Raw genomic sequence first — 19,445 nt, 5'->3', positions numbered from 1 at the left:
GGGCGGGCGAGGCCGGCGGCTGCCGCACACGCGAGCAGGTGAGGGGGACCGAGCTTGAGAGGTGGGGGCCGGGAGGACGGAGCCGGGGGTAGGATGCTGCATTCTGGGTCCCAGAGCTGCTCTGGGGTATTTGGCCCCAGGTTTTACGATGGATGTCGTGGGGCTTTCGTCAGCAGGTCCTCACCCGCAAGCCTGGGAGAGATTCACGCAACCTTTTTAGATAGGAGAGGAAGAGGGACGAAGGGGACAGCAGCCTGGGGCCTGGGGACCTCTGGGGGCCAGGGAATCTCTGGGGCCCTGGGAATCTCTGGGGGCCTTGGCTACAGCTGTCCCAGGCCCTGAAGCCCTGCCCTTGAGTCCCGCGCCCCAGGAGCTGGCCCCCTACCCACATACACAGGAGAGGTGGTGCAGTGAACTCTCCTGGCCCCACTTTCTCTCACACCGCTTGAAGCCCTAGGGCCCTCAGTTATCCCATCTCCACTCTCTCAACCTCTACTGAGGCCCAGGGACGGGAGTAGATGACTCAGCTGAGAGCAGGAAGGAGAGGTGAATGAGAGGTTCCCACCTGCTTTGTTGTATAAATAGCTCCAAAAGTCCACGATGGTGCCTGGATTGGGGGTTTCTCTGGCCAAGGATGGGAGAGGTGAGGGGCCTAAGGCATGGGAGGTCAGGATGCTCAAACTAGGGGGAAGGGTGAAAATTCTGGGGGGCAGCCTTCACACCCCTCCCCCAATCCTTGCTCTCCCTGCGCAGGCCTGGAGCACACACTCCCAAGAGGCAGCGGAGGTGGAGGGCTTCGGGTCACTGAGACCCCAGTGCCGCACAGAAGGCTCATGGAGCTCGGAGCACGCCGGGCCTTCCTCTTGAGAGCTAGCAGGTTCCTTCTGGACCTGTAGGGCGCCATCCCAGTCTAGCCACCATGGCGCGCGGTTTTGCAGTAGGCTTCGACCCCCTGGGCCTCGGAGACCTAAGCTCTGGCTCTCTGAGCTCCCTCTCCTCCCGAGGCCACCTGGGCAGCGACTCGGGCTCCGCAACGCGATACCTGCTGAGGAAGAAGCGGCGGCTGCTTAATGGGCCCCCCCGTGGAATCCGAGCCTCATCGCCCATGGGCAGAGTCATCCTCATCAACTCCCCCATCGAAGGTGGGAGCGGGGCCCTGCCATGGTCCTGGGAGCTGAGGGGGTGGGTAGGGGACAGCGGGTGCCAAGTAGGAGGAGGCAGAGCCAATATGAGTGGGGGAACTCAAGAGATGGGAGTCATAGGGATGGGGGGCGCCTGGAGACCCATACTCTCTTCCTCATCTATCCTTTTCGCACTTTCAGGCTAATCCTTTAGAGTTCCAGGATCATAGAGAGGTCAGAGGTGGGAGATAGGGGCATGGAGGGAGGTATGTGTGGTATGCTAGCCCCCAAGTGAGCAAGGCAGGATATTGAATTGGCCCCTCCCTCCCATGGACTCTGCCTTTCTCCAAACCCATTTGTGGATGCCTTTGGGGGTGGGGCAGGATGGAGAAGGACATCCTCCATCAAGCAGCCCACTGTGTGACCAGCTCTGTGCTGGGCTGTGAGGTGTCAGTGCCCAGTTAGGCAGAGAGAATTAAAGGCTTCAGGTGCAGAAGGAAGGAAATAGAGGTAGAGCAGCAAATGAGGGAGGAGAAGAGGAGGGTAGAGGGTCAGGGAGGGAGCCCCATGGCTGGGCCCTGAAGGAGGGGGACACCTAATCTTATGCAGTTGCTTAATGCTGTTTCATTGCACAGCTATTTTATGCCAGCGCTAGTTAGGTCCTACAGGGGACCTAGAGAGAAATAAGGCTCAATCTTCACCTTCCAGAAGTTTACAGTGTAGCAGGGCTTAGAGACAGAACAATAACAGCTGGTGGTGGGGTGGAGGTGTCGCAGACAAAGGTTGGAGGTGGAAAGCACGGAGCACGGTGGGGGGGGGGCGGGCGGGGCACTTAGGAGACAGCTTGGCTATAGTGACAGATGTGAGGCGACAAAGAGCCGGTGAGCAAGGCAAGACCTTGAATGCCACTGGGGGAGCGGGGGCCCCCTGGGCCTTGGCTTTCTGTGAGCAGGACCAGATAAATATCTCCAGCTCCCCTTCTCTCTCTCAGCCAGCAGAGCTTCCCTGGCTGGATCCTAGACTGGAATTTTCAGACCCTGCTCCTCCCCTCTGACCCAGCTGGGCATCTCTGTTCCCCTACCCGGGCCACTGGGGCAGGGGTGGAGCATGTTGCTCAGGGAGCAGACTTTCCTGCACCTGGTGGCCCAGCGTGCTCACCCTCATCATCCACCATGCTTGGCCTCACCCTCAGGTGAGCAGCAGGGCGCTGCTGAGGGTCACCACTGTCATTCTGGTCATGGAGCAGAAGTCCCCAGAGGAGCTAGGAGACATGGAGGGGAGGGGGAAGACCCTGCAGCCCTGCCCCTATGAGTCCCATTGTATTCAAAGAACTATGCTCTACCTCACCTCACACACCCACAGGCACTGTGCTGGCTATGGTGCAAGGGCTATGTCCACTGTCCCTCTAAAGATCCTCTTCCAGAAGTTCCATGATTGCTCTGTCCCTCTGCCTCACTCTAGTGCCCTGGTGCAGCCAGGGGAGCAGCATCTTCTAGCAATGGAAGTACTGGGGCATTGTTCTGACCAGCTGGCCCCTAGCCTGTCTGGGCTGGGAGCCTCTGAATCCTCCCCTCTGCCTGATTACAAACATCTCCCAACTCACTGCAGCCTGCAACCCCTCTCCTATGTTATTATTGAGACCATTCCAGAGGCTGAAAGTAACTGAAAAGGAGACACAGTGGGAAGGGGAAGACTGCCACCCACATCACCCCCATGAGGTCCCACCAGCTCCTCAAACTCAACTGGTCCCAGAGAAAATGCATTATCTTTAATCCGAACCAGCCCTTTCTCCTCACTCTCCTAGCTCCTTGTTTATTCATTCATTCATCCATTTGTTCTTTTATTTATTCAAAAAATACTTAGCAAATATTAAGCACTGTGCAATATACTGGGGATATGTTGGTGGAAAGGAATTCCAAAGTCCCTACCCTGACTGAGCTTCCAGTCTAGTGAAAGGAGACAGATACTAAATAATAATATGAATAAGCAAATAATGAGCAAGGATGGTAAGAATCTTGAAGGTACTAATTTGGATGATATGATAGAGTAGTGGTTCTCAGACTTTAGAATACATCAGAATTGCCTGGGGGGCTTGTTAAAGACAGATTGCTGGGTCCTCCACCCAGAACTTCTGACTCAGTGGGTCTTTGGTAAAGCCTGAGAATTCACATTTTAGTATGTTTCCAGGTGCTGCTGATGCTGTTGGTCTGGGGACCACACTTTGAGAACCACTCTAACAGAGATGATGTGGGAGGAGGGGGAAGGGACTTTCTTAGGTAGCGTTCTAGGAAGGCTTCTCTGAGAAAGTGGTATCTGAGTCAGGAGGGACTGAGGCCTAGGAGCCGGCTTTCTGAATGTCTGGGCAAGATATTGCAGGCAGAGAGAAAGGACATGGCCTGCGGGAGGAACAGGAAGGAGGTCAGTGTGGCCAAAGCTCAGTGAGGCCAGGGAGATGAGGGTAGAGAGGGGCACAGAGGAAAGCCCATGGAGGGCCTTGTTAGGCATGGGGGGAGTGTGGAGTTCCTTCTAGAAGCAGGGGCAGGCATTAAAGTTTTTCGTCAGAGGAAAGGCATGGTATGTTATAAAGGCTGACTCTGGCCATTGTGTAAAGGATGGATTAAAGGGGGCAAGAGCAGAAGTGGAGAGATAGTAAGGAGGCAACAGAGTGCCTGGAGGGAGAGCTTGGTGGCCCAGGCTAGGGCAGTGGAGGTAGAGAAGGTTCCATCCTCAGAGGCCCCAAGCTCCTAGGCTCAAAACCCCAGATTTGGCATCCCCTGGCCCAGGGCCCTAGGAAGGCCCAGGGAGGGACTGAGGAGAAAGAGCGTTGGCAGGGGGGAGAGCAAAAGTCTCCCTAGCTGGGCCGAAAAGGTCCTGAGGCCTGTGCAGACAGAATCAGCCAGGAAGCCCCAGGATCTCCCCCGTCTCTCCTGTATCATCCCTGCCCACAGGCTCCCCTTGGGGACTTCTTCCTGAGCCACCCTGGTCATGCACTGTAACCTGATTTCTCTTAGATCAAAGAGACGTGTATGTGTATGTGTGTGGGTGTGTGTGATTTCTCCCTCTCAAACACAGCTAGAGTAAGCCTTGCCCAGGAAGAAATCTCACCTTCTCACCCGGAAGCCAACTTACCCCTCCAGCCTTCTCACTTTTCTCTAAGCAAAAGGCCTCCTCATGGAGCCACCTCTGAGCCCTTGCTCCCTCCATCCTCATCAGTGCCCTCCCCTTCCCCTCCCCCATCCAAATCCCACCCATCTTAGTCTTCCAAGAAACCTTCCCTGACAGCTCCAGCCACTAGGGACCCCCTTCCCCTGACTTGCCCCAGTACTGACTGAGAGGACTGCTCTGGGCTCTGGGTATGTACCGCAGCATGGTGGTGTTTTGGGTTTCTGTCCTCGTGTAGTCAGGTAGCTCCTACATTCCTCACCCCCAGAATCCCAGAGTCTAGGAGATAAAAGGGTCCTCAGGGATCCTTCCACAACATCCCAGACAGGGATTTACCAAGTCTCAGCTTGTATGCCTCCAAAGATGGGGTACTCACTCTCTGTCCTGGAAAATTCATTCCATTGTCTGACAGCTGGTTTTAGAAAGTTTTCTCTGAGTAAATCTGCCTCCATCTCACTCCACTATGTGGGCTTGGTTCTGCCCTCCGGCTTACACAGACAAAAACATCTAATGCCTTTCACAGAATAGCTCTTCAACTATTTGAAGATAGAATGAACATACTCATTTCTGCTGCAAGCTGAAGAGCACAGACTCCCTCAACTGTGCTCTAGAGAGCGGAGTCTTGAACCTCTTTTCTATCCATCTGACCCTCAGAGTGGCAGGATTTTTAGGAATTTGGCCTATTCCAGGCCTGTGGGCATGGGAAGTTTAGTAAGCATTGGATACACACACATACACACACACATACCCCTATATTATGAGGGAAGGAGAACAGTGTCTTCTAGCATGGAGTCCTGTCCTACCTGCTTCTGCACCATCCTTGGCCATGGTCTCAAGATCACCCAGAGAGGACTCAGAAATTGGCTCCCCCGCCCCATTTAGGGCCCTAGGTGCCTGTGCCCAGCAACCCAGCCTTTGCAGGACCCAAGCTGGGGAACCCAGGGTGCCCTCTGTGCCCAGAATGGGCATGGAAGTCATGCCTGTGTCTCCCCCCCACAGCCAACAGTGATGAGAGCGACATCATCCATGCAGTCCGGGTGGAGAAGAGTCCAGCAGGGAGGCTGGGGTTCAGTGTGCGGGGCGGCTCTGAGCATGGCCTGGGTATCTTCGTCAGCAAGGTGGAGGAGGGGAGCAGTGCAGGTGAGCGGGGCCCCCAGGGGTGAGGTCCTGGCTTAGGATGTGACCCCCACCCCAGTGGGGTGTGGGAGTGCTGTTGTCAGGGATGGGAGGAAAGGGTCCTCAGATTTGGAGGGCTTGAGCCAATGGAGAGAAAGGGCTCCCTCCCAGGGCGGAGTGGGCTAATGGACCGGTCCCTAGTCTAATAGCGAATACTCAGCCCCTAGCTGGGGATCTCCAGTCTCATAGAAGTTTTACCCCAGGGAGCCTGGTCTGATGGGGAAGGCTCAGCCTCACGCTGAGGGACTTCTCCCAGTGGCCCACGCCAGCCACCCCCTCCCCCGGTGCAGAGCGGGCTGGCCTGTGCGTGGGAGACAAGATCACGGAGGTGAATGGGCTGAGCTTGGAGAGCACCACCATGGGCAGCGCGGTGAAGGTGCTGACGGGCAGCAGCCGGCTCCACATGATGGTGAGGCGCATGGGCCGCGTGCCGGGCATCAAATTCTCCAAGGAGAAGACCACATGGTGAGAAGGCCTGGCCCCACCCTGCCCACCCAGCACCACCACCCAAAGCCCTGGCAGAAGAGCCTGAGGGCACAGGGCTCTGCATGGGGCCTGGCTGGTATAGCTTCTGCCTTCCCTGCCCCCTGGCACTGGAAACACAGGGATCCTAAGGCATGACCTTGAAATGAGAAAAGGTCATGTCTCTCCCCCAGCCCTCTTCCCAACAGCTCTGCTGTCCCAGACCCCAGTGGCCCTGCCCCCTCGCGGCTGCTGCTGTGAGTCTGGGATAGTAACAGCGCCTCTCCCTCAGGGGCCTCGAGGGTGTGACATGGGGCCTGGCACTCTATAGCTGCTCAATAAAAAGAGGAGATTAGGATGGTTCCCCAGATTTGATGAGATCTATGTCCTACTGAAGCTCTGAGGCCTGGGGAGACCCTCAAAGGCAACCCCTCCTTTCCCATGCAGTTGTCGGGGTGGACGCGAGGAGAGGAAGTGGGTGGTGGTGGATGGGGGGCCCATGCTGAGGGCCCCTTGCTGTTGTCCCAGGGTGGATGTGGTGAACCGGCGGCTGGTAGTGGAGAAGTGCAGTTCGGCGCCGTCGGATAGCAGCTCAGAGGATGGCGCGCGACGCATCGTCCACCTGTACACAACCTCGGACGACTTCTGCCTGGGCTTCAACATCCGCGGGGGCAAGGAGTTTGGCCTGGGCATCTATGTGTCCAAGTGAGGGCCTAGGTCAGGGGTGGGGCTTGGGGAGGGGTCAGGGGTCACCAGGAGGAGGGTCAAGGAGTTTGCCTGGGGCATTGCTGTATCCAGGTGAAGAGAGTCTGGAATGGGGTGAGGGAGGGCAGGCCAGGTGGCCTGTCAGACAGCCTCCTGTCTGACCCCAGAGTGGACCATGGCGGGCTGGCTGAGGAGAACGGCATCAAGGTCGGGGACCAGGTCCTGGCGGCCAACGGTGTCAGGTTCGACGACATCAGCCACAGCCAGGCCGTGGAGGTGCTGAAGGGCCAAACACACATCATGTTGACCGTCAAGGTGGGCAGGACTGTGGGAGTCAGGGAGAGGCCAGACTGTAGGAAGGACTTCCCAGAGCACTCTAGTACTTAATTATGCCCATTGCTCTGCAATTGATGACTTTTCCACAGCCATGTGAGAGATAGGGCAGGTACTGTTCTCATCCCTATTTCACAGAAGAAGAAACTGAGGCTATGAGAGGCAAAGTAACTGAGGAAGCAGAGTCAATTACTCAGCTGGTCAGTAGTAGGGCCTGGCTCCAGGCCTGTTCCCCAGACTCTTAGGGCAGTGCCCTTTCATATGAGTGGTGGAGGCCGGGGGTTGAAAGGAGAAAATGTCCCACTGAGAAGGGTGGGGTGGTAACTGGGCTGGGGGCAGAACCTGGGTGGCGGGCATCCTCGAGGCCCAGGGCAAGGACTGGCTGAGCCAGAGATTGGATTTCAGGGGAGACGCTTGGATTCATTATTCATGTGGGTCTCACACTTGCCCGAGGATCAGGTCCTCTCATTCTGGCTCCTGGAGGAAGCAATGCCTCCCTCTCCCCTAGTGCCCAATCCTGGCCCCGCTCCACCCTTCTCCCTTTCAGGGCCTTCACTCGTCTCGCCATGCAGTGCCTCCTCCGCCATCCCCCCACCGGCACCTCTATTTCTCGCCTCTCCCACATCCCCTGTCTCCCTTTCCTTCCTCTCAAATTATCCCAAACACTCCTCTCTCCCACCTGCCCCTCATTCATTCATTCAGTATTTTTGAGTACAGACTCCATGATGGCCTCTACGCCAGGTCCTAGGGCTGTAAGAGTGAACAAGACGGGCAAGGTCTCTGCTACTGGGAGGAGACGACAAATAAACTAGATGCCTGCAGACGGTGACAAATGCTATAAGGAAATTAACAGAGAGATGGGATGGGGTAATTTAAGAAGGCCCTTTTAGCCAGGGGGTCAGGGCAGGCCTCTCTGAGGAGGCAACACCTGAAGAGGGAGAAGGAGCTAGCCATAAGATGAGCAGAAGAAGGAGAATCCAGGCAGAAGCATCCACAAGTGCAAAGGCCCTGAGGTATAGAGGGACTTGGTGTGTTCAGAAATGAAGTGGCCCGGGTGGCTAGAGCATGATGAACTTGGAGGAGAGTAATGGGGCTGAAAAGTTTACTCCTGTCTCATCACTCTTCCATTCTTACACTCCCTTCTCACCCATTTCTCCATGCCCTCCTATGTCCACCATGTCCTCTCCAGGAGACTGGCCGGTACCCTGCCTACAAAGAGATGGTTTCTGAGTACTGTTGGCTGGACCGCCGTAAGTGGCTCAGGCCCCCAAGGTTAGAGGGAAAGGGCTGAGGTCGGAGGGTGGGGCCGGAGTCTGAAGAATAAACAGGCAGGTGGACCAAGATCTCCGCGGGACTTTCACACTGCCCAGAGGCATGGGCTCTCCTCTGAGAAATTGCAGGTTCAGTTCCAGGCTCTCCTGGGGGCTGAGTCCCAGGGGGCGAATGGAGGAGAAGTGACTTGCCTAAGGTCTTGCAATGTGTCATTGGCAAGACCGCTGAGCAGCCAGTTCCCAAGACCCTGTTCTTCCAACCTTGGCTGCTGCCCAACGCGCCCCCACCCCCAAGCCCAGGGGTGGTCTGCAACCCAGGCAGAGCCCTGAGACGCCCCTGCCTCCCCCACTGCCCGCAGTGAGCAACGGGGTGCTGCAGCAGCTGTCCCCGGCCTCTGAGAGCAGCTCCAGCGTCTCTTCATACGCCTCCAGTGCCCCCTACAGCTCAGCTGAGGGCTCGGGCTCCCTGCCCTCAGACTGCATGGATGTCTGTCTGGGGCCTGAGGACCCGGGCGGCCGGGGCCCAGGCTGGGGCCGGGCAGACACAGCTATGCAGACAGAGCCCGACATGGGGGGCCACGTGGAGACCTGGTGCAGTGTGCGGCCCACCGTCATCCTCAGGGACACTGCCATCCGCTCTGACGGACCCCTGCCCACCCGCCGCCTTGATTCTGCACTCTCTGAGTCCCCCAAGACTGCTCTGCTGCTGGCCCTCAGCCGACCCCGGCCCCCTATCACACGATCCCAGAGCCACCTGACCTTGTGGGGTACGTGGGGGATGGGTGGCTGCTGCTCTCTCCGAAGCCCCCATCCAAAACCTCATACCCTGTCCTGGGCCCCAAACCTCTCTTTGCCTCAGGCTTTGCCCCAGCCCCAGCCCCAGCCCCAAACTCAGCCCCAGAATACACTCAGACCCTGCTCTGGGCTCCATTTTAAACCAGTCCCAGGCCCAAAACCCATCCTGTCAGCTCTGGGCCCCAAACCAGCCCTAACCCAGCCTCTCCATCCTAGACCTCCCAGGCCTGTCTACACACACACACACAGCCACTCCAGCCCTCGAGGAGATTCCTCACATGGCCGTAGGTGTGGGGTAGGGGAGAGGTGGAAAGTTGGAGGAGGAACACTACCCCCACCCCCATCCCCATCCCATCCCTACCTCCCCACATGGCTGCAGATCCTGTCTGCCCCCTACTCTCCCTTCTCTCTGCCCCTCCCCACACCCCTGCCCCTTGGCCTTCCCTTCTGCCCACCCTCTAGCCCCCCGGGTGCTCCCTCGTGTCTGCAGAAGAGAAGAAGCAATGGAAGAAGAAGTCAGTGTCCCCTGGGGAGAAGGGGGCCCTGCAGCGCTCCAAGACACTGATGAACCTCTTCTTCAAGGGAGGGTGGCAGGGGCGGCTGGCAGGGGACGGGCGCAGAGAGGCCTGGACGCTGGACAGAGGGAGCCCGGCCAAGCCCCGCCCTCGCCTGGACATGCAGAAAGGTAAGTGCCAGGCGGGTCAGACGGGGAGGACAGAGGTGAAGTCCACTCTGGCATCTGGCATCTCTGGGTTGAAATCCCATACTGCCTGTTACTAGCTGTGAGGCCTACTCCACCCCGTGAGCCTCAGTTGCCCCATGAGTAAAATGGAGTAATAACACCTATTTCTTTAGGAACAGTGAGGAATCAGTGAATTAGTGTATGCAAGTCACTTAATACATTGTCTGGCACACACAAGGTGCTCAGAAAATGTAGTGGTCATTGTTGTCCTGCCTCATCTCCCCATTTTACAGAAGGGAAAGCTGATAGAGTCAGAGCATCAAAGGAAGTGGAAGAGCTGGGGTCAGATTCCTGTGCTCTTGGTGCTGATGGGGGAAAGGCACTCCTTTCCTACAGTATTTGGCTTCACCTCCCTTAGCCAGAGTTCCACAGGCCCTGCCCAGTTCTAGAACCATCCTTGAGCAAAGCCATTTCTAGATCAGCGCCCAGGCAGAAGGGCCTAGGCAGGCTTCACTCATGTCAGGGGCTTCCCAAGGACCCTCACAGAGGGCCTTTCATCTCTTGGGTGAGATTCACAGACTGGACTAAGAGTGGCTGAGTTAAGACTCTTGGGGTTACCTGTGACAGAAACCAACTCCAACTGGCTTGAAAAAGCACTTCTTGGCTCGGCTACTGATCTAAGCTGGGTCTAAAGGTTTAAACAGTCAAATATCTGCCCCCTCCATGTTTTGGTTCCACTTTCCCCTGGATTGGCTTCATTATCATGCAAGCTGTGCCCACCCGGAGGTAAGATGGCCACTGTCACTTAGCAACCCAGGGACAAGAGAGCTTCTTAAATAGTTCCTGCTGAAGTCCCAGGCTCTCATTGGCCCAGCTGGGATTACATGGCCAACCAATCACTGTGCCATGGGAGAGAGGGAGGTGCTCTCATAGCCAGTCTGGGTCACGTGCCCACTGTGAAGTACCTGCACTGAGAATGGGAGTCCTCAAGTGAAATCAGGGTGCTCTTTCCAGAAGGGAGAGTGGTTGTTGGGTAGGCAAAAACAACCGGAGGATGAGGAGCTGGGCCCTGCCCCTCTCGGGGGTCTAAAGTGACAGTCCCATGGGAGAGATAATCTCTTCAAATTAGGCAGGCCAGGCCCCCTCCCTCGACCCATCGCTCTTTCCACAGCCCCCGGGCCTGCTCTCTCCCGGCTCTTCCCCACCTCTCTGGGCACTCCTCCCTCTCCTTCAAAGGCTCCTCTTTTTCTCTCTGTCCGCTGAAGGTAGGTGCTCCCCCAAGCTTTGTCCTTGGGGTTCTTCTCTCCATACATTTGCCTCCAAATGAATCTCCATAAGCAGAGCTCAGACCGCACCCTCTCGGTCCAAACCTTCACTGCCTCCCCATTGCCTTTGAATGAAGTCCCTAGCTTGAGCATGGCCTTCCAGACTCTCACGGCCTGGCCTCTTGCCTCCCCGTCCCACCTCCTTCCATCCTAAACTCTCCATTCCAGCCAGTGATCCAGCCAGTCCTGAGCCCCCCAACCCCCATTTTCAGATTGGAGGCCAGGGCCTCAGCTGAGCCTCTTTCTTCTTCACAGCAGTGGGAGTGGGGCCCGTACAGAAGTTTGTCACCTGCAGACTGAGACGCGGTAATTCATGCATCCCTCTACCAAGGCCTGGTTCACAGCAGAGCTGCAGATGCGGTGCATGTGGGGGACAGCTCAGGGGCTTTGGGCTAAACTCAGCTGGGGTCAAGCATGGGGGATCAGGCAGATAGAGAGGTACGTGTTGGCAGCAGCTCAAAGAATTGGATTGAGGAAAGGTGGGGTTGCAGGCAGACATTGGAGTGCCTTCTTGAGGACTGGGGAGCTTGAATTGGGACTCCCAAAGACAAATTTTGAGGAGATGAGGGAGCCTCTGCTAGAATTCCAATGGGGAACAGACTGTATGATGGTGCATGTTCAGGGGGTCCGGGGGCATTGGGCTGGGATACCATTAAGGAACAGACTGGTATAGGGGTCTGTGTTGGGGGGCTGAGGGGCCTGGAGTGGAGCTCCATTGGTGGGCAGATTGCTATGGGAGACCACGGCTGGAAGCATCTGGGCTAGGCTGGGATTCAGTCGGGACACCTGGGCCTCTCAGCCGGCCTGTTCTGGGTCTGACCACCATTGAGGGAAGCCCCCACCTCCTCCCTTGATGGCTCCTGGCTCCTTCATCATACTCTTTGCTCCTGCCCTGCAGACCAGGAGAGGGGCCGGACCCTGCTCTCTGCCAGGTCTGGGAGCCCCTCCAGCCAGCTGCCCAATGTGGATGAACAGGTGCAGGCCTGGGAGAGCCGACGACCCCTTATCCAGGACCTGGCCCGGAGGCTGCTGACTGATGACGAGGTGCTGGCAGTCACCCGCCACTGCTCCCGGGTGAGCCTCCAGCCTGCCCTCAGCCCCAGCACATGGTCAGTCAGCCACCCAGCCCCTCATTCATTCAGTCCACTGTTTGCTGACCAGTATCTGGTCTGGTCACCAATACTGGTGGGGCCAGTATCTTGACACAGTATCTCGATGCTCTGGGGCCAGTAGTCAGTAAAAGCAGAGTCACACACACACATACAAACTTGCTGACCTCACAGCCAGGAAGGAGAGATAGACAATAACTAGAGTGACACCCGTAGTGACAAATTATGTGAAGTGTGGTCAAGGAAAAGAGCATGAGAAAATAACCCAAGAGGCACAAATTAGATGGTACGGTCTGGGAGGGCTTCCTTGAAGAGGTGATATTTAAGCTGAGGAGAGGGCCGGCCCAGTGGCTTAGTGGTTAAGTGTGCGCGCTCCGCTACTGGCGGCCCGGGTTCGGATCCCGGGCGCGCACCGATGCACCGCTTCTCCGGCCATGCTGAGGCCGCATCCCACATACAGCAACTAGAATGATGTGCAACTATGACATACAACTATCTCTACTGGGGCTTTGGGGAAGAAAAAAAGGAGGAGGATTGGCAATAGATGTTAGCTCAGAGCCGATCTTCCTCAGCAAAAAGAGGAGGATTAGCACGGATATTAGCTCAAGGCTGATCTCCATCACAAAAAAATTAAAAAATAAAAAAATTTCCTAAGCTGAGGAGAGGAGCCAGACAGGTGATGAGGAGGGGATGTGAATCCCTGCAGTCCCCTACCTCTGTTCTCCTCTAACCCCAACCCCCCACCCCCACCCCATGCCTCCATCTGCTCCTGGGTCAGACAACAGGCCTAGCCTCATGCCCCCTTCTCTGTTACCGGAGTAAGTAATCTTTTGTCCCCCCACATACCCCAAGCCTCCCCCAACACCTACACTGCTGTTTTCTGTTCCCTTCCATTTCGAACAAACCAGAGGGTCCCAGGGTGGGATGGAGGTTAGATTTGAGGGAGTCTTGTAGCCTGAATGTGGGGGAGGCTGCGGGAGGCACAGGTCACCCCTCCATGAGGACTGGAAGGCCCTCTCCTATTCCTCTGTCTCAAGAACCCGCAGGTTTCCTGTGATGGGCTCGCTGTGATGAATCCGTGTCAGTGCACACGTGAGCCTGTGGGCAAGGGCAAGCAGAGGAGTTTCAGGAGTCGTTTGTGGTTCCCACACTCCCTTACCTTGGTCAGGGCAGGGAGTTGTATGTCTGTGTTGATGTGTGCATTTGTGTGTCTGTGGAGTACCTGGGTTTGTGTCGACTTAACTGTGATTATATCTGCGTGTGTGAGTGTGCGTGTGTCTGGTTAAGGCATGTGTGTGTCACCTGGAGACTGAGGCGCGGTAATTCATGCAACCCTTTACCAAGGCCTGGTTTACAGCAGAGCCACAGATGGGGGTGCATGTTGGGGGGCAGCTAAGGGGCTTTGGGCTAAACTCAGCGGCACGCTCAGCTCTGAGCGCTAAGGGGGGGAGGGGCCTCCGTGAGCCTGCAACTCTGAGGTCTGGCCACTAGGTGGGGCGCTATGTCTGTTTCTTTGGTGAGCTTATTTTCCCTCATCCCTCTGCCCCTCCCACCCTGCCCAACCCAGGACCGCCTCCTGCTGTGCCCCCGTAGCACCTGGGGAGCTCTGCATACCACGCAAACCCGACCCAAGCCGCACCCACACCAAGAGATCAGACCCTGTCTGGTGGAGTCCTGGCCGGAATGATTAGGAAAGCTCCCCTACTGACTCGAATGTGTGGCGGCGAACCCCAGCCTTCCTTCTCTCTCTCCTTCTGAGCCCTCTCTCCACAGCCGCAGACCAGGCACCGTAACCCACCTCTCTGATCACGTTACACTCCCCAAGCCCCCTTGTGACCTCTTATCTTTGGCAGAATACAGTGGAGTACAAGTTCCTTATCCTCATATTCGAGGCCCTCCCTGGTTTGACTCCCCAACCTACTAACCTCAGCTTTCCCACAGTAACCACTTCACCACATCATCATCTTCCCCTGGTCAGGGCGTAGGTTTTTTTTTTTGTTTCTTATTTTTTTTTTTGAGGAAGATGAGACCTGAGCTAACATCCATTGCCAATCCTCCTCCTTTTTTTTCCCCCCCTTTTTTACCCCCAAAGCCCCAGTAGTTAGTTGTATGTTATAGTTGCACATCCTGCTAGTTGCTGTATGTGGGATGCTGCCTCAGCATGCCCTGACAAGCGGTGGGTCCATGTGCACCCAGGATCCGAACCCCCGGCCGCCAGTAACAGAGCACCTGCACTTAACTGCTAAGCCACAGGCCAACCCCATACCGTGTAGATTTATGCAGGTTATGAATTGCACAACTCACGTTGTAGTCACAACCTGCGCAGCCTACACGGATGCCCTTCATGTACCCCCTGATCAAGTTAAACCTCTTTCTACCCATTACTCCACATCACTCTTGGAGCACTTTCCTCCCAACTTCATGCTGTTCTCTGCATTTATCCTTAAGAGTCAGTGTCAATGTCACCGCCTCCATGAAGCCTACTCTGATCTTCCGAACTCTCATTGCCAGTGGTTTATAGTTCATTGGGGCATGTGGCTCATTCTGCCCCTCATCCCCACTAGACTGAGTTCCTGAGAATCTGGAACAGAATCTTTGTCGCTGTGCCCCCACTGCCCAGTACAGGGCCTGGTACTTACTAGGCGCTGAATGCATGTTTGTGGGCTTGAAGCGTGTGTACATATGTGACTGGTTCTGTGCAATTATGTGTCTCTCTCTCCAGACAGAAGGGGATGTATTGTCAATATGTGTATGTGTGGGTCCTTGTAACTGTGTGTGTGGTTTAGGGCCACACACATAGTTTATATTTATTCATTTCCGGATATTTATGAATGTCCCATTCTGACCACCAGGGCATGCTATTTCTGCCTATGCCCTACCGGGATGCTCTGTCATCCTGAATCAGTACGTGTCTCCTTCTCGCCACCAGGGGGCAGTGTGCTATCCAAGTAGGGTGGCTTCCAGTTTGCCAGTTTGCATCGGTAGGGTAAGGCGGGGCTAGTGGCATCTGGGCAGTGCCAGGCAGAGGGCCTCCACCCCGGGGTACTGGCTGGAGAAGCTTTCTGTGGGGCCACCCCTTCCCCAAGGTCCCCATTCCAGCCCAGAACAAAGCCTAATTTGTAGGTCTGTGTGCAGACACGTGCTGGGACAGCCAGGGCACAGCCCAGTGTTTGGCTCAAATTCCTTCCTTCTGCCTGGAGGTGGGGGTGGGGAGGAGAGTCCATTCCCTGCACATCCTCTTCCGGGACCAGAGCAGGCCAGAGCCAGACTTTTCAGGTTCCAGTCCCTGTTTGCACTTCCTTATCTGCGTGGCCTTGGGCAAAGTCCTTCTCTCTGAGCCTCAGTTTCCTCATCCGTAAAACAGGAATAATTAACGCCATCTCTCAAGGTGGTTGCTAAATGAGAGACCATGTGTAAAAGTCTTAGAAAAGTGACTGTCCCAAAGCTGTTATTGTCGTTGCTATTACAGGTCTGTTATTATTATTGCAGGCTTCCACCTATTCACCAAGACCATCCTGTGGAGAGCCTGGGGTTGGGGAGAACCTTTCCTAAACGTGGGGGGCCCCTGCCTGCCCAGGCATTCCCCCTCACCCAGTTCTGGAAGTCGCTGCTGCTATCTGACCTGTGGTGCCTCTCTCTGCAGTATGTGCATGAGGGCGGTGTGGAGGATCTGGTGAGGCCCCTGCTGGCCATTCTCGACAGGCCCGCGAAGCTGCTACTGCTGAGGGACATCAGGTGGGGCAAGGATTGTGGGCAGGAAGAGGACCCCTGATACCTCCCCCAACCTCCCCCGGGTTGAAGCCCCTCCTGGCCCCCCAGCACTGAGCCCTTGCCCACCCCCCATCTCTTGCCCTCTCCCAGGAGTGTGGTGGCCCCCACGGACCTGGGCCGCTTCGACAGCATGGTGATGCCCGTGGAGCTGGAGGCTTTTGAGGCCCTCAAGAGCCAGGCAGGTCAGCAGCTGCGGGGCAGGACTTGTGGACACTGAGCCCCGGGTGGGGGTGGGGGTGGGGTCTGCCAGTGGAGAGCGGGGCAGAGATTGCCTGAGCTTCTTCAGCTGTGTCCATCAGGCGGCCTGGCCGGGGGGATCCTGCCTCTGACCTGTTCTTCTCTCCAATCAGTACGGCCTCCTGCCTTGAGACCAGCCCAGCAGGACACACCGCCCAGGCGTCAACTCATCACGCCTGTGCCTGGTCAGTCAGAGTCCCAGAGCCCAGGGAGGGGGCACACCTCTGGGGGATTGGGGAAGGGAGAACGGGCCTTCTGTCCTTGCTCCGTGCATGTGGGGTGTCGTGGCTTCATAAGTACGTGTGGTTCCCTGAAGGAAATCCCTTGTCCACCTGAACCATTTTTATCACATCCACTCACTACCTGTACTATTATTTACTTAATAATTGGTTTTAAACCCACTTACTTTTTTTCTTTTTAGTGAGGAAGATTGTCCCTGAGCTAACATCTGTGCCAGTCTTCCTCTATTTTTTATGTGGGATGCTGCCACAGCATGGCTTGATAAGCTGTGTGTAGGTCTGTGCCGGGATCCGAACCCATGAACCCCAGGCCGCTGAAACATAGCACGTGAACTTAACCACTATGCCACCAGGCTGGCCCCAAACCTACCCACTTTTTAAATCTAGTCTCATTCTATGCAGTAATCTCTGAGAAATCACCAGTTTGGTGTGCAAGTCATATTTTTTCTTAGACACGTTAAAATAAAACTGTAACTATTACAATAGAAAGTATTGAGATACTATGACAATAGAAGCCGGGCAGTGTCCCTCACTGTGGGGAGCACTGCCATAGGGCCTGAGCAAGCCCAGGCCTGGGTCTCATAGGCCCTACACCACCAAAGGCAAGGACTGGGCATGGCGAGGTGGCCTGGGCTGGTGAAAGGGGGCAGCCTGACCCTCTTGGCCCTCTTCCCCAGACAGCCGTGGAGGCTTCTACCTGCTGCCTGTGAATGGCTATTCTGAGGAGGAAGATGACAGGGAGCTGAGGGAGCGGCTGGGGGGCCTCCAGGTCTCCCTGGGTGCCTATGCCCCCCGCCACCCTCATAAAGGAATCACCCCGCTCCAAGACGTGCCAGTAGATGCCTTCGCCCCACGCCGAAGCACCTGCACACCTCCTCCCCAGCCACCCCCTGTGGCTCCCCGGCCCCCGAGGCCTAACTGGATGCTGACAGAACCCCAGACCCAAGAGGACCCTCGACAGAGCAAGAGCCAGGGCCCAGCCCAGAACCGCAGCCGCAGCCGCAGCCGCAGCCGGGGCCAAGGCAAGGCCCCAGGACGCAGGTGTTCCCCATCCCCGGCACCTAGCCCCACCCCTAGCACAGCCAACGGGCGCTACCACAAGCCTCGAAAGGCCAGGCCCCCTCTGCCACGACCTCTGGATGGGCAGGCAGCCAAGGTGGGGGGTAGTGGAAGCCCCTCTGAGAATGGAACTGGCTGGACAGCCGAGGAGGCAGCCACGAAGGCCCCTAGTGGGGAGCTGAAGACAGTCACGCTGTCCAAGATGAAGCAATCCTTGGGTGAGTCCGGGCGCGACTGGGCCTGGCAGTGGGGCACTTGGGTTTGGATGAGATTGGCAGGCTTGGTGTTGGGGTATGACAAAGGGGCCTGGGCCTAGGAAAAGAATCTGGGTATGGGGGTATAGTTGGGAGGATCTAGATTTAGGGGGGATGGGATCTAGTGGAGTGAGTTGAGGATTGAGTAGTAACAGAATCTGGGGATTTGGGAGAAGTTGGGGGCCCTGGATGTGGGTACGGGGTCTTGAGTTTCTCCTGGGAGCTCTGGGTTTCAGGGGTGTGGCTGCATTGTCACCCGGTGTTTCTCACTCTCACTAGGCATCAGCATTTCTGGGGGCATTGAGTCCAAGCTGCAACCCATGGTGAAGATAGAAAAGATCTTCCCTGGGGGGGCGGCCTTCCTCAGTGGGACCCTTCAGGTGGGTGAAGAGCATCCGGGCCCTCTCCCTAGGCCCAGAGTTGAATTCTGGCAGGAGGAGGGGCAGGTACATGCTCATCTTCCAGCCAGACATGCCTAGACCGGGTCGTGGGAGAAGACTTGCGAGCAGGGGGTCAGGCCTGCAGGATGAGCAGGCCTAGGAGAAAACTCTGTCCCCTCATGCCAGCCTGGGCCTGAGGGCGGCCCATCCTCTTCCACCCCTGGCCCCAAGGGACAAAGGGCCATTGTCTGCGCCCCACCCTGCCCCCAATGGCTCCAGGCACAACAGTCCCATTGTCCATCCTCTCCACCCAGATGGGGAGGAGTATCCTAGCTGGTGGAGGTGAGAGGTTGGGTGGTGGGGTGGGGGTGACCTGAGGACGGAGAGCTGTGATTCTCCCACCCCCATCCCAGGCTGGCTTTGAGCTTGTGGCAGTGGATGGAGAGAGCCTGGAGCAGGTGACCCACCAGCGAGCAGTGGACACCATCCGTCGTGCTTATCGAAACAAGGCTCGGGAACCCATGGAGCTTGTGGTCAGGGTCCCTGGGCCTGGCCCACTACCCTTACCCTCCGACTCGTCTGCCCTTACTGATCAGCGCCTTCCTGCTGACCATTCCCCTGCCTACTGACCCCTTGATGGTTCTGCAGTTCCCTCCCACTCCCTCCCCCACCTCCCATTAATGGTCTTCCCAGCAAGAGCCAGACCCCTCCCACTGATGCCAGGCTCCTCCAGCTGACCCTCAGCCCAGTTCCCTCTCCAACCCTCCAGACTCCAGATACTAACCCCACGCTCTCCCCACCTGTCCCATGACTCTCCCCTCTGACCTCAGATCTGCCCACTGACCCCAGGATCCTCCTGCCGTCTCCAGACCTTGCCACCAGCCTTACCAGCCTCCTGAGGACTCGGGCCCTCCCTCTCCTGCTTGCCTCGCCTACTCCCGAAGCTCCACACTGGTAGCTCAGGTTTCCCTCTTCCCTCCCCCGTTGTCACTGAGGCTCTGCCCTTTCCAGATAAACTTCGTGTCAAGGACAAGGTGCTACTGGGCAGCCTGTGTCACCCGCTCACTGTCCTCAACCTCCCAAGACAGAAGCGGGGTTGAGATACCCAAGGTTGAAGCTTGGGATGGGTGGGCACTTGCTCATGATGCCACCTCTGATGCCCTAAGCACTGAGGGTCATGGACTCTCAGACAGAGCCCTCAAGGGGTCATTGCATCCATCCCCTAGCCCCAAGCAGTATTCTCTGCAAGGGACAGGATGGAAGGCTTTTCTACTTTTCTCAAGCCCTGAGAGACCATTTCATGTTGTGGTCCACTAAGACCTCAGACTTTCTACTGCATTTATCCTTCCCCCATCACCCTTCCT

At 56.6% G+C, this 19,445-nt stretch overlaps 1 protein-coding gene across 1 annotated transcript; it reads left to right on the top strand.

Annotated features, from left to right (window-relative positions):
* The first annotated feature begins 10 nt into the window (after positions 1-10).
* Positions 11-19,307, top strand: PDZD7 (PDZ domain containing 7). The gene is given in 18 exon segments (XM_058543793.1): positions 11-38; positions 754-1,142; positions 5,283-5,423; positions 5,750-5,924; positions 6,450-6,626; positions 6,794-6,941; positions 8,149-8,209; positions 8,590-8,997; positions 9,516-9,710; positions 11,288-11,338; positions 11,931-12,106; positions 15,785-15,876; positions 16,003-16,094; positions 16,263-16,334; positions 17,066-17,665; positions 17,981-18,081; positions 18,495-18,747; positions 18,750-19,307. Coding segments are annotated over 17 exon segments (3,108 nt in total). The 5' UTR covers positions 11-38; positions 754-919; the 3' UTR covers positions 18,893-19,307.
* Positions 19,308-19,445: the final 138 nt, after the last annotated feature.

The sequence above is a fragment of the Diceros bicornis genome, chromosome 6, assembly GCF_020826845.1.
Source record: "Diceros bicornis minor isolate mBicDic1 chromosome 6, mDicBic1.mat.cur, whole genome shotgun sequence".
NCBI classification, from domain to species: Eukaryota; Metazoa; Chordata; class Mammalia; order Perissodactyla; family Rhinocerotidae; genus Diceros; species Diceros bicornis.
The sequence above is the reverse complement of the archived record's forward strand: the minus strand, read 5'-3'. Positions and strand labels throughout refer to the sequence as shown.